We start from the raw sequence: 13817 nt of genomic DNA on the forward strand, positions 1-13817 counted from the left end.
CAGTCTTTCTTCATATGAAAGTCCTGACATCCCAGGGATCAGTCTGGTGAACCTTCTCTGTACTCCCTCTATGGCAAGAATGTCTTTCCTCAGATTAGGAGACCAAAACTGTACGCAATACTCCAGGTGTGGTCTCACCAAGACCCTGTACAACTGCAGTAGAACCTCCCTGCTCCTATATTCAAATCCTTTTGCTATGAATGCTAACATACCATTCGTTTTCTTCACTGCCTGCTGCACCTGCATGCCTACTTTCAATGACTGGTGTACCATGACACCCAGGTCTCGTTGCATCTCCCCTTTTCCTAATCGGCCACCATTCAGATAATAGTCTACTTTCCTGTTTTTGCCACCAGAGTGGATAACCTCACATTTATCCACATTATACTGCATCTGCCATGCATTTGCCCACTCACCCAACCTATACAAGTCACCTTGCAGCCTCCTAGCATCCTCCTCACAGCTAACACTGCTCCCCAGCTTCGTGTCATCGAAGTAGTGAGTGGGGAATAGAGGGAGGAGGGATGTGGGGGAGGTGAGGAGGAATAGTGGGGGGGGGGAGGTGATGATTGGGGGAGATGGGGATTAGAGGGATAGGAGGGGGTGAGTTATGGGGGGAGGGAGTGACTGAGGATAGGGGAAGGAGAGGGAGGGACAGGTTGGAGGGATTAGGGGAGGGGAGGAGAGGGGGAAGATCCTGGGGAGGTGAGGAGGGAGGGTGGGGGTGATTGAGGGAGAGGAGGGGGTAGAGAGGGAGAGGGGGAAAGTGGGGTGGGTGAGGAGGGAAAGTGGGGAGGAGGGGAGTAGAGAGGAGGGAGGGAGTGGGGGAGGTAGGGAGTGGGGAATAGAGGAAGAGGAGGGCAGTGGGGAAGGTGAGGAGGGATAGTGAGGGCAGGTGGGGGAGGTGAGGAGATAGAGGGATAGGAGTGGGGTAGGGAGGGAAGAGGAGTTATGGAGGGAGGGAGTGACTGAGGGCTGAGGAAAGGAGAGGGAGGGAGAGGTGAGGAAGGGAGAGGTGAGGGAGGGATTGGGGAGGGGAGGAGGAGAGGTGAAAGAAGAGAAAGGGTGAAGAGGAGGGGGAGGGAGTGCTGGGAGATGACGGGAAATGAACCGCACCTGCACAGTTGGGGGCTATGGGTGAGTGGTGAAATATTGCGTTGGGGGAACGGGTTGTGTTGGGGGAACGGGTGAGTGGTGGAATATTTTGTTGGGGGAGCAGACCCAACGGACCTGTACTTAGTCTAGTACACAATAAATCTGCGGCCCATACCTGGCTCCTACCATGAAATCTACCATTTCATCTAGAGATCCAAAATGGATCCACATCTCTGGAGATATGATGTACAAGTCTCCAGAGAAAGGGGGGAAAAACTTAACTAGGCCTCATTTTGATGGTCATCTTTGCTTGGGGCTACACCAAGCTGTGTATAGAGCCAGAGTACGCAAATACCAAGAGTGGCTACATGCTGAGTTCCATCTGAACCCAGTGTTGTGATGGGCCTAGCCTCATGTCAATGGAATATTTCTGTTGGTTGGAAAATGCTGCATCAGCTGTTCCTCATATTAAAAAAAAGTCTGTGCAAAAACATCTTCAACACAAGTCAATCCACATAGAGTATCCTGGAGGTCCTACTGTGAATGAGATAGTGATTTATCTGGGTTAATTCCCTGAGATAACTCACAGTCATTTGGCAGAATGCCTCATCACAAAAATTCAAACCACACCTTGCTTGCCTGGCAATTAAAGGGCCCCTCTCGTGAATCCTTCATGGTCTGCTGGATGCTCAATCCCACATCTTGTTGTCCTACATATGTATATGGCTGTGGTGCAGATGAAATGGTCAGCTCTGGGGATGGGAGAATTAGGGGTGATGGGAGTCAGGGGAAGGGGGGGGGGAAAGAAACTAGGTAATGGGAGCTGCAGAGGGTAGGGTGCTGAAACTGGGTGTGTATGAGAGGATCTGGAAAGATAAAAGTATAGAGAAAGGGACAGTGGGAAAGTAGTTTTTCTGAAATTGCAAAATTGCATTTAACCACACCTTGGCAGTGGAGGAACCAAGGCCAGACAACTCGGTGTTGGTAATGGAAGGGGAATTAAAGTTACTTACAACAGGGAGCTCTGGATAGACATGGCAGTTAGAGCACAGGTGTTCGGCAAACAGTCGTCCAGTCTGCATTTGGTCTCACCAATGTAGAGGAGGTTGGAAGACATGCAAGTGAATCTCTATCTCACCTGGAAGGGCTGGTTAGGTCCTTAGACCATAATGATCGAGGAGACGTAGGGATAGGTGTTACACACCTTGAGACAGGGAGGGATGGGTGGGGATAGTTAAGCAAACCAGGGAATAATGGAGAGTGTACCGGCAGAAAGCATATAGAGGTGGTTAGAGGAAGTGAATTGTGGTGCAATCGCATTGTTGCTGACGGAAGTGTAAAAAAAAATGATGAGCTAGATGAGGGGATCGGTGGGACAAAAAGGTATGGATAATGGGATCTCTACTCTGTTATCTGGGGAAGTGGGGTGAGATCAAAAATGCAGAAAATGAAAGATATGCAGGTGAGATTTTCATCAACCACAGATGGGGGGTGGGGGGGGGGAGGGGGGGGGGGAGGGGGGGGGGGGAGGGGGGGTGGGGGGGAGAGGGAATTCCCATTTCCTGACAAAGGAGGACATCTTAGATGTCCTGTAATGGAGAGCGTCATCTTAAGTAAAAATGGGGCAGAGACAGAGAAACTGAGAGAAAACTATGGCATCCATAGAAGAGGCAGAGTGGGAGGAGGTGTATCGTAGATAGCTGTGTGAGTTAGCGGGATTTGTAGTAATTGTCAGTGGATAGTTTATCTCATGAGATGGTGACAGTGAGATCAAGAAAGAGGAAAGTGCGGTCCAAAATGGGCCTAGTGAATTTGAGGGCAGGATAGAACTTAATGGTGAAGTTGATAAAATTGATGAGTGATTAGTTGCGAGCCCACTATTATCTACACTGCCCATTTCAAGGTTCTGCATGAAAACTGATAAAGCACATGTGATGAGAATGTGCAGAAATCAGATTAACTTTTACAATTATTTTTAGAGGCATTTAATTTTTTAATTTAAATAAATTAATTACACTGATTTCAGAAGTTACAGCTCACATTACTCTTAGTTCCATATCTTAATCTAATTCATAGCATTTCTGCTCAGTTACGTGTGGTTGATCTGCAGGCTAAGCCTTGTAAAACTGGTCATTAATCCAGCACTGACATCAACATACCACAGAGGAAGCTAAATTCCAGAAAATTTGGATTATATAAATGAGCAGTTGAAAAGTCCAAATAACAAAACACAAGTCAGGAAGCATCTGTGCAGGGAATGGATAGGCCACACTTCGGATCAGGACCCTTTTTCTCATTACATCGTCCTCCACCATTTCCACCACCTTCAACAGGATCCCACCATCAAGCACATCTTCCCATCCCCATCCCTTTCCACAGAGGTCACTTGCGCTGCATCTCCTTGCTGGACTCATTTCTTCCCACCCAAACTGCCTCCTCCCAGGTATTTCCTCTGCAACCATAAGAGATTTTAAACCTGTTCCTACACCTCCTCCCTCACCTCCACTCAACGAGCCAGCAGCCCTTCTAGGTGAAATATGTAACACTTCAAACCTCATCTACTGCATTCAGTGCTCTCGATGTGGCCTCCTTTATGTTGGAGAGACCAAGCGTAGACTAGGCAACCATTTTGCCAAAACCTTATGGTTGTTCTGCCAAATGCTGATGGATCTCCCGGTTGCTAGTTTTAACTCCCATGCCCATATTGACCTTTCTCTCCTGGGCCTACTCCATGGCCATCTCAAACTGCAGGAACAACACTACATATTCAATTTGGGTGACTTACAATCCAACAGTATGAACAAAGAATTCTCCAATTTTGTAACCCCCCTACCCCCTCTGTATTTCCTGTGCCCCACCCCTGTGCACGCCCACCTCCCACTATCATGTCCCTCTTCCTCACTTCCCCCCTCCCCGTTCTCTCCTTAACTGACACACTTTTGTCTACTTTTCATCTCAGCCTTTGTCCATCCATCTGCCAATCAACCTTCCCTCACTTGTGTTCATCTGCCAACTTGTGTTCATTGCCAAGGTTTGTCCACCCCCATTTCTATTGTAGCTTTCTCTCCCCTAATGCAATCAGTCTGAAGAAAGGTCCCAACCGGAAACATCACCTATCCATTCCCTCCTCAGATGCTGCCTTGTGTTTTGCTCAAGATTTCAGCAGTTGCAGTTACTTGAGTCAAAATAACAATGTTGTCTCCAAACAGGTTCAGGCCAATAATATATATTATTAATGTAAACAAACAAAGATATTAATGTTATTTATATAAGCTAATGTCATGCAATAGGGATGCATTTCTGATGCTGATGTCTTATTGTTGATTATTAATTTGGACATATGGGGATTGATTTGTTGTCATGTCATAGGTTCAATGGCCAACTAAAATAAGGCACTAACTGACCCACCATTGTTGTGTAGCCTTCCTCCGTAATAGTGACATGCAGAATGAATGAATGAGAGCAATTGGAGGCTGCAGGGAGACCTGATGGAAGTATAAATATGATGAGACATAAATAGGGTAGACAGTCGGAAACCTTTTCCCAGGTTGGAAATATTAAAAACTATAGGGCACAGTTTTAAGATGAGAAAGGGTGAAGTTTAAAGAAGATATGCGGGGCACTTTATTCTTTTTTATATAGTGGGTGGTGGGTGTCTGGAATACATTGTTAGGAGTGCTAATGGAGCCCGATACAAGTATTTAAGAGGCTTTTAGATGAATATGCAGCCAGTATTTAAGAGGCTTTTAGATGAATATGCGAGGAATGGATGGATGTGGATGTATAAGGAATGCAGATATATGGATTACATGCGGACAGAGGAGATTAGTTTAACTTGTTATAATGTATGGCACAAACATTGTGGGCTGAAGGGACTGTTCTATGCTCTATTTTATAAATTCTATGTAGTATGTCAAAAAGGTAAAAATAAAAATCAGTTAAAGTAGTTGCTAATAAAACTCCACTTTTCTGCATCCCAGAAGCTCCCTTCAATGATAGGGTCAGCTGATCCTGACAACTATGCTGAACTTTTTGAATCTCCATTTAAATCAAAGTGAATAAAAACAATAAAATCAGGAAACTATCAACTTCTGCATTGCTGGCTCTTATTTTGCCATGAGCAAATTAATTTGGTAAATGCTCAGCTTTGCTTTGCAGGACGTTCTCAAACAATGAGGGGTCTCCGGAGATTGCTCCCTGCTTAAAATAATAATTTCATGTGCTATTTTTTACAAAAACAGCAAACTAATTTAGTTTCCAAGTTTGACCCAATTGCTCGAGGTCACGTAATATGTAGAATTGGCAAGAAAATAAGCTTTGGGTTTATAAGGCATCTTTCAAGTTAAAGGGTGAAGTACCACATACACACATATTAAAACCATCTGCCCAGGGCAGGGTTGTTTGCGCTGACACAGCAAAGAGCAAGGTTGACAATATCAGCTTAACTTTAGAAATAAGCAGGTTAAGGTAATTTACAAGGGTCATTGACTGCCCAAGGGCACTCCAACTCTGTTTCACCAGAGCCAGTATATTTGTATTGAAAGTTTGTTAATCATTCATAATAATGCTTGCATCATCTCTTTGGAGCCTGTACAATTCTGTATTACCTTTATATTAACTGAATCAAAATTAACTCTAATGCATGTTGCAATATCCATTAGAAATCATCTATAATATTATATTTTAAAATGTTGCATTAATTATTCTTTGTTCTGACCTATAAGTGCACCTTTGCTGGTGCCCTCATTGTGATAATTTATTAAGCCATCTTTTTTGGATTCTAGGTTCATGGGATTCTCAGAGCAATTTGGATTGTTACCTGGTGATTTAATTTCCATGGCTAGTTTAACATTACCACAATGGTACGACCAAGGCAAGATATTAGCCAACCCGCAACAGATAAAATCTTAAGTCCCTGGCTAACTAAGTTACAATCTTCTAGATTCTTATCTACTGAGTAACGTGGGTATGACAAAATACAATAATAATTAACCTGCAAAATGTTAAATAAAAAATTAAAATAAAGGTTTGCTCCTACCATCACCAAATGATGAACCCAGAGGCCAATTCTTTTGAAAACTTGGTTTAGAAGAAAGCGATGTAGTTATGCACAAATCATCAGTGGGCAACAACTTATGATCAAACTGAAATACAAACAAAAATTTAATTAAATATACTAACAATTTACATTTATTTATATATTTTTTAGAATCGAATCCAATCCATTTACCCAAAGAATACTATAAGGTATTGTCAATTACTATCAATTAATAGTTTGGCAATCCACTCACAGTCCAATTGTATCGGAAAACAGAGATAGCATCTCAGTGTTGAAAGGCCAGTTAATTTACATTGATAGAATTGGTTGAAGCATAAATGTTAGCTGGAACAGCATAAAATGTTCTTCAAATTGCTGTTTGGTATCTTTTAATTCAAACTAAACAGGTACATTTTCTCGGAAAGATAACATCTTCTACAATGCAGCACTATTTTAATAATTTACTGTGGTATCATCCGAGATTTTGTGTTCAATCTTTGTGCATACATCTCTAGCTTTTAACACAGAGCCACCAGTTCTAATGATCCAAGAGGAAGGCAAAACATTCAGACAATGCTCTGGATTTTAAGTAGGCAATGCAAGCAGAATTTCTGGCATTAGGTCCTATTACTCTGTAAAACTGACAGCAACTTTGGGATTACCACATGTTCATGGTTTAATGCAAAAAATCCTGAAGCTGCCTCAATGATTTAATGCAACACTGCAGACTGTAGTGTACTCCAACAGTAAAATCAGCACCAGAATCGACTTGGAGGCTGAACATAATAAACTTCTACTATTTAACTCTGTTGATAAATTTGTCTAAAGTGATACGAGGAAAGCTTTCCAACAACAGAAAAGCGTTTTAATGGGGAAAGAATGGCTCAAAAAGACACAAACAACAAATTTTAATTAGCATGTTAATTTAAAGACATTTTACATTATTTTCTGGACTTTTTATAACTTTAATGGCTTGCTAATTATTTTTTAGGAAAATATTTATAGTTTAAAAAAAATACCACTATCTCTCTCTTAACAATTCAGGCTGACGCTGGGGGTATGCCAGTTTTTAATTTTTGGTTAGAGCTACTTGACTGTGTCACACAATGTTATGTTTATAACCATGTGAAACAATAGTCCTGAGGAACATTTTGTCAAGGTTTTTGTTAGTAAGATCACTGAAGGTAAGTATACAAGTTTATAATTATGATCAGCAGTGAGTACTGTTACCTCATACTGACTGCAGAACCCAGATCTCTATTTTGCGAGCCTGACATATTTAAGATAAAAATTGGTTGACACAAATAATGATTTGTGATAATCTATTTGCTCTGCACAAGTACTGGTGTCCACACTGTGATGTACAGAGTCCATTTTATAAAAGCTGGATTGAATTCACTCAAATTTTAATCAGAAGTTAGCCATGGTAAATGTTGGTAAATATTTTCTCTGAATTCAGATGGCAATAACAAAAAGAAAATCTATGCATAATTGAAGGACTCAACAGATTCCAAGTGCATATTGATTTTTTTTTAGAAAGCTCCTGTTTTATTCATAAACCAAGAACCTCAAGTTAATGTCCATCACTTGTAATTGATCAATCTGTGATTAGATTGTTGTGAATTAGATGCTCTCAAATTAGCACATTGAGCAGTTTTCTCCCCAAAATCTTAGCCTTTTAATTCCAAATGTTTAAATATGTCTCCTTTTTAATTTATATTCGGAGATCATTTTTAAAAAGACAGACAGCAAGCAGCAATCTCCATTATGCTGGAGAGAATGCAGAGGAGATTCACCTGGATTCTTCCTGGATTGTAGTACTTTAGTTATGGGAAGAGATAAATTAGGCTGTTCTTGTTTTCCCTGGACCAAAGAAGGCTGAAATGTGGTCTCATGGAGATACATAAAATTCTAAGAGGTATGGGCAGGATAAATATTCTGAATCATTTTCCTATGTCAAAGATCTCAAAAACAAGAGGACATGATTTTAAGGTGAGAGGAAGGCATTTTAAAGGGATTTGAGGGAAAAGCTGCATTTACAGAGAGTGATTTATATCTGGAATGTACTTCTAGAAGATAATTACAAACCTTAAAAGACATTTAAGGGGCTGTCCCACTTGGGCGACCTAATTGGCGAGTTTAGAAGAGTTTAGGAGAGTTTGAAAAAATGTCATGTTGAAGACCTCCTTCGACTATGTAGAAGACCTCCTTCGACTATGTTGAAGATTAGCTTCGACTAGCTATGACTAACATCGGGAAAATTGGACACCGAATAGTGGAGAGTGAAGACGACCTCCTTCGACCTCCCTTCGACTATGATGAAGACTATCTACGACTACCTTCGGCTACCCTCGATTACCTATGACTAACATGCCGACGTACTACGACTAAACCTATGAGTAAAAAAAGTATCGATTTTTTTCCATGGCGACCTTTTTTTACTCGCGGGCATTTTTCAACATGTTGAAAAATACGCCGCGACCTAGCCGAGGCCTCAAGTACACGGGGTCTACTCTCGAGCATGAAGAGAGTTAAGGGCCTGACCCACTTAGGAGACCTCCATAGCGACCTCTGGCGACCTTGCCTGCGACCCATGATCGCGGGAAGGTCGCCATGAGGTCGTAGGAGGTTTTGGTCACTCTCCTTCATGGTCGAAAGAAGTCTCCGCGTGGTCGAGGCTTCATCTAGGTCGCGCCGTTTTTTCATCATGGTCGCCGTGGGAAAAATCTATATTTTTTTTAGTCGTAGGTCTAGTCATAGCTGGTCGTAGCAGGTCGTGATGATAGTCGTAGGTAGTCGAGGGTAATAACTCCGGGGTGAAAAAAAGGTGATTTAAACAGCAGCACGTGACCTCTGTCACTCCAGGGCATGTTCATTCATAGCTGGAGAGTTTTTTGGAGAGAAGACGTGTTTTAGAGATGGCACCAAAAAGGCAGCAGCGCAGGGGGAGGGCACAAGCCTCAAAAAAACCTGCCATGCAGGTGTTGCCCACCCAGGAGGAGTGGCAGGAGATGCCACAATAGGTGATAGTGCAGGAAGAGGTAGCCCTGCATGAGAGACCCCTGGAGGAGGAGACCAGGGTGGTAGTATATGTCCCCACCACCATCCCATCCTTCACTGCCTCATTTGAAGGCAGCAAAGCAGCCCTTTCTCCTGTGTCTGACACAGCATCAGAGGCAGATGCCCCATTGGTGGTGAGGAAGGGCTGGAGGAAGGTTATGCCCTAAACCTTCACCAGGCAGCAGGAGTGGGACCTTGAGGAATGGTTCCAGCAGAATGCCATCCTGTACGATAAGGAAAATGAGGGGTTCAGGGACAGGGACAAGAATGGCATGCCTGCCATCCACTGCCCCACATGTGTGCTTAAAGTTCCATCTTTTGTCAAAGCCCAGCGCCACTCTCTTCCAATCATCTGGTGTACTGGGACAGTCCATCACATCATCTCCATTCACCCATTGAGACCTCTTCTTGTGCTTCCTCTTAACCCTTGCTCTTTCACCCCTTCTGCCTTTTTTAAAAGGTTGCTGAAGCAAAAGGGCTACTGCAAACAGCAGTAGTTGCATTTTAGGTCGAAGGAGGTCTTCAACATAGTCGTAAGAAGTCGTAGACATAGTCGTGGAAGGTTGCAGGAGGTCGTAGGTCACCTTGCCTGCGACCTTGATTTTTTTGTGTGTCGCAGGCAAGGTCACCAGAGGTCGCTGTGGAGGTCTCCTAAGTGGGACAGGCCCTTTACAAAGACCTCCTACGACCTTGTGTCGACCATGCTGCGAGTATGAGTCGAGGGCAAACCCGCCAGAACTCGCAGATTAGGTCGTCCAAGTGGGACAGGCCCTTTAGATAGGCATTTAATAGGCAAGATACGAGCTAATGAGGGCGAATGTGATTAGTAAAGCCGAGCAAAAAGATCAGAATGGATGTGGTGGGCCAAAGAGCCCATTTCTGTATTATACAATTCCTTTTGTCCTTTTACCATAACATTTTGTTAATAACTAATTATGATCACATACGTGTCTTATTACAAATGGAGGTGTGCTATCCGTTTCCTTTTTAAATTGATAAGGTCCCAGATTTAAGTGTGCAAGTCTCTGATTCGCATCCTCTGAGAGTGCTGCCATTCGTCGTTTAGTATATGGTGATGGAGATCGTGTCCTAGAAGCTATTGTGGGTTCTTTGTAGCGGTTATATTTGCTGAATTTTCTTGGGCATTCAGCACGGCACGTTTTTCTCTTAGATGATTTTGTCATGGATTGCCTGACTGGAGAGGTCTCTGGTTCCAACTTCATATTATCCTCCTAAAAAAGATTATTTTTCACAGTGACAATTAATAAAAAATAACCACAATACTTTGTAGATGTCTATCAAACCTATAACACTATGTTTACGGTCTTCAAAAAAGAGGGAAATGTGAACACATAAATATGTGTTTTTTAGTCACGTATTTTTAGTCTTTCACTCAAAATCAAGACTTCACAAAAACGAGGAAAATAGAATTTGAGACAGTAATAATATTCACAGTGCTGGCTTAGCAAATCGTTAAGCATGTTAATTGCATTTGCAAAGATTCATTGTATAATTTAACAATAGGATTACATTAGCAGAAAAATAAAAGTAACTAAAAATGCTTTTACTTTACATTTCATGAAAAATGGTTACTATTTCCAAAAATAAAAATCATATTCAAAAAGGCAACACCAAAAAGATCGCACTTTGTTTGGGAACATTATTTATGTTTCCTTTGGTTCTCTTCCTTGCAGAAAAAATATGCTTCCCATTATTAATATAACCGTGCAAATCCTCTTGTTTTCTGATCTCTCATTTATGCATTATGAAATGCTTATGAAAGTAGAAAAAATATTACAACCAGCATGAAAATAAAATAAGAAAAACAAATCCAGAAACAACAATGTATGGAAAGAAGAAAACAAACCAAAACAAGGAGGAAGAAGCATTTGGAAAGAAATGAGGTAAATGCTAGAATTGGGAGAGTGCTATAAACTATTAATAAGGAGATAATAGGAAGCCATTTAGATAAGCCAATCAAATGAAGTCAATTTGGTTTTATGAGAGGGAAATTACGTTTGACAAATTTGAAACAGACATGGTGGAAAGGAGAACCAATATTTGTAATATATTTGAATTTCCAGAAGGTTTTTGATAAGGTGCCATAAAAAGGTAAATGCAGAAGAGTACATTGGCTGGAAAAGTACATCAACATAGATGATGGAAGAAAGGACCAAGTGCAGTGTGGGCGTGTTTGCTGAAGATACAAAGATAATGCGTTAGCAAATGATGAAGAGAATATAGACCATGAAAAGATGACGCCACCGCGCGACGCCCAAAATCAGTCGGCCTGCCTTTATAGCGTCAGCAATAAAAGCGTGTGCGATTTGAAAATCATCAACATTCTGTTTACTTGTGTTGCACATTAAAGTTTTATTTCCTCTTGTTTTTCAATACGTCATTTGTTTGCTTGCACTAATTAAACAATATTCTGTTGACTTGTGTTGCACATTAAAAATTAGTTTCTTGTTTTTCAATACGTTATTTGTTTGCTTGCAGTAAATAAACAAATTAATTCTTATAAAGTCGTGGGTCTTTGTATTTGTCGCAAATAACTTCACCTACAACTTGATTATTAAACTTCAGTGTAACCTTTTCGTGTAGTGGAAAAAGCAGTTAGTTAATCATGGCATTGATCACACATATGGAAACCACGTCTAATCATGGAATGCATCTCATATAAAAGCCTCGATTTATTAGATAAATAAAACACACACAGACATTGAACTGCATTGAATTGCAAAATGTGTCATGAAATGTCATATAAAGCAGACAAAGGCATTTAACCACTTTTAAAATATGGCATTTCAAAGTAAGTCCGATGTGTGAGGTATTATTATTATCACAGTTACTAATTTCACATACAAAAATCTTCCATTAACATACATAGATCCTCCTTTTATTTGATCAGTTCCTGCAGTGGTGGTCCTCTGTTTGTGGTGTGAGATTTTTGCTGATCTTCAGCACATGTCGTTCTGCCAGGGTACACTGCCTCGCTCGGAGTTGTAGTAAGCACAGAGATGGTCCCTCTGCTCCTTGGCTCTTTTGTTGCTGGTGTTTCTTTGCAATGTGCCTAGTGCCATCATCAGTGCAGTCTGTCTTGCAACTCTCCATGAACCTGGTGTGACGTCTCCTGTCTATTTGTCCACCGTGTCACTCTCCACCATGGCTGCTGCTGCACCTCTGGTGAGGATCAGGTTGTGGAGGACACATGCCGCGTAGACAATGGTCTGCACATTCTCGGGCTTCTGCTCCATTGTAGTCAGCAGGAATCTGAATCTGCTAGCAAGGATACCAAAAGCATTTTCCATGACCCTCCTAGCCCTGGACAGCCTGTGAGGGTATGGCTTCATCATCCATGGCCTGAGTGCGAAGGCATCATCACCAACCAGTGCGTAGGGGATGTCAGGGCTGTCTTCTCCCGGCAGAGGTACTGGATCAGGAAGGCCTGCTCTCCCTTCTTCCAGTGCTCTCCCTTCTTCCAGTGCTTGCCCAAGGCAGGTCTCTCTCCAGATCCCTCCATCTGCGGCACTGCCAGGGTGTCCACATCCACAAACAGGAAGTTGTAGTTTGCATCGACCACAGCTAACAGCACGATGGAATGGATCTTCACAAAACCTCCCCTAGGTGGACACCGGATGGCCACATGCTTCCTGTCAACTGCCACACATGTGTGCAGGAAGTTCCATCTGGTTTGAAAGCCATGTGCCACTCTCCTCCACTCGTCAGGTGTACTACGGCAGTCAATCATTTCTTCATATGCATTGTTGATGGCGTCACAGGTCTCTCGGACAACCTTGCTGATGGTGTTGTGAGCCACACGGAAGTTGTAGGAGAGGCTTTTGTAGGAATCCCCCCTGATGCAAGGTAGCGGAGGGTGATGGCTATGCGCAGGCCTGGTTCCAGTGCCATCTCATGAAGGTGTCCGTTTTCTGCAGAAAAGGACAGACTCGTGTCTTTAGCTCCTGAAACAGGTCAGGGGGGATCCTGGTGAAGTTTCTAAAGGCAGCCACATCTTTCCGCTGCAGATCTGTCATCATGATCTCATGCTGGCCCAAAGTAGGTCTCATCCGGAACAAAGACCTCGTCCACACGGACCTCTTCCTGGGTTTCTTAATAGCCTTCCTTGTTGTACTCCTGCCTAGATGATTTGTAAGCATGAGGGCTGCTGCTAACAGAAGTCCCTGTTGCTGTTGGAGCAATGCAATCTGTATCTCTTCCATGATGATCATGGAATAGCAGCCAGCAACCCCCCTTTATATGCGTAAATGACGTCATGCGCGACCTTCACTTCCGGCCGGTCGCGCCAAACGCACGCAATCGCATGCAAGTGGGACAGGCCCTTTAGGTTAGGCTGTGGAAGGAAATGATCAATTGATCTTTCAGGACCGTTCCTCTGGTGTGAATGGAAGGCAGCCAGCATTAAAAAGGGGTGGGGCAAAAGCTAGCACACGATAGGCAAATCCAGGAGAAGAGGGGTGGTTTGGTGGATGGAGTCGGGTGGGGGGGGGGGGGGGGGGGGGAGAAGGGGGTGGATAATAACAGATTGTGATGTGATTGGTGTAGTGGTGGAAGTAATCAGGGCCTAGAGATAATGGAATCTGATGGGAAAGGAAGGTGGAGT

General features: G+C 42.7%; 1 protein-coding gene across 3 annotated transcripts in view; it reads right to left on the bottom strand.

Moving 5' to 3' along the window:
* The window catches only part of spata6 (spermatogenesis associated 6), an 83454-nt gene that overhangs the window by 40560 nt on the left and 29077 nt on the right, over positions 1-13817 (bottom strand). For all 3 annotated transcript variants that reach the window (XM_033028561.1, XM_033028562.1, XM_033028563.1), the window contains 2 exons: positions 10141-10425; positions 6134-6239 (listed from right to left, as the gene is read on the bottom strand). In XM_033028561.1, the coding sequence (XP_032884452.1) occupies positions 6134-6239; positions 10141-10425 (391 nt within the window). The remainder of the gene's footprint in view (positions 1-6133; positions 6240-10140; positions 10426-13817) is intronic.

This window comes from Amblyraja radiata, chromosome 10 (genome assembly GCF_010909765.2).
Source record: "Amblyraja radiata isolate CabotCenter1 chromosome 10, sAmbRad1.1.pri, whole genome shotgun sequence".
NCBI lineage: Eukaryota > Metazoa > Chordata > Chondrichthyes > Rajiformes > Rajidae > Amblyraja > Amblyraja radiata.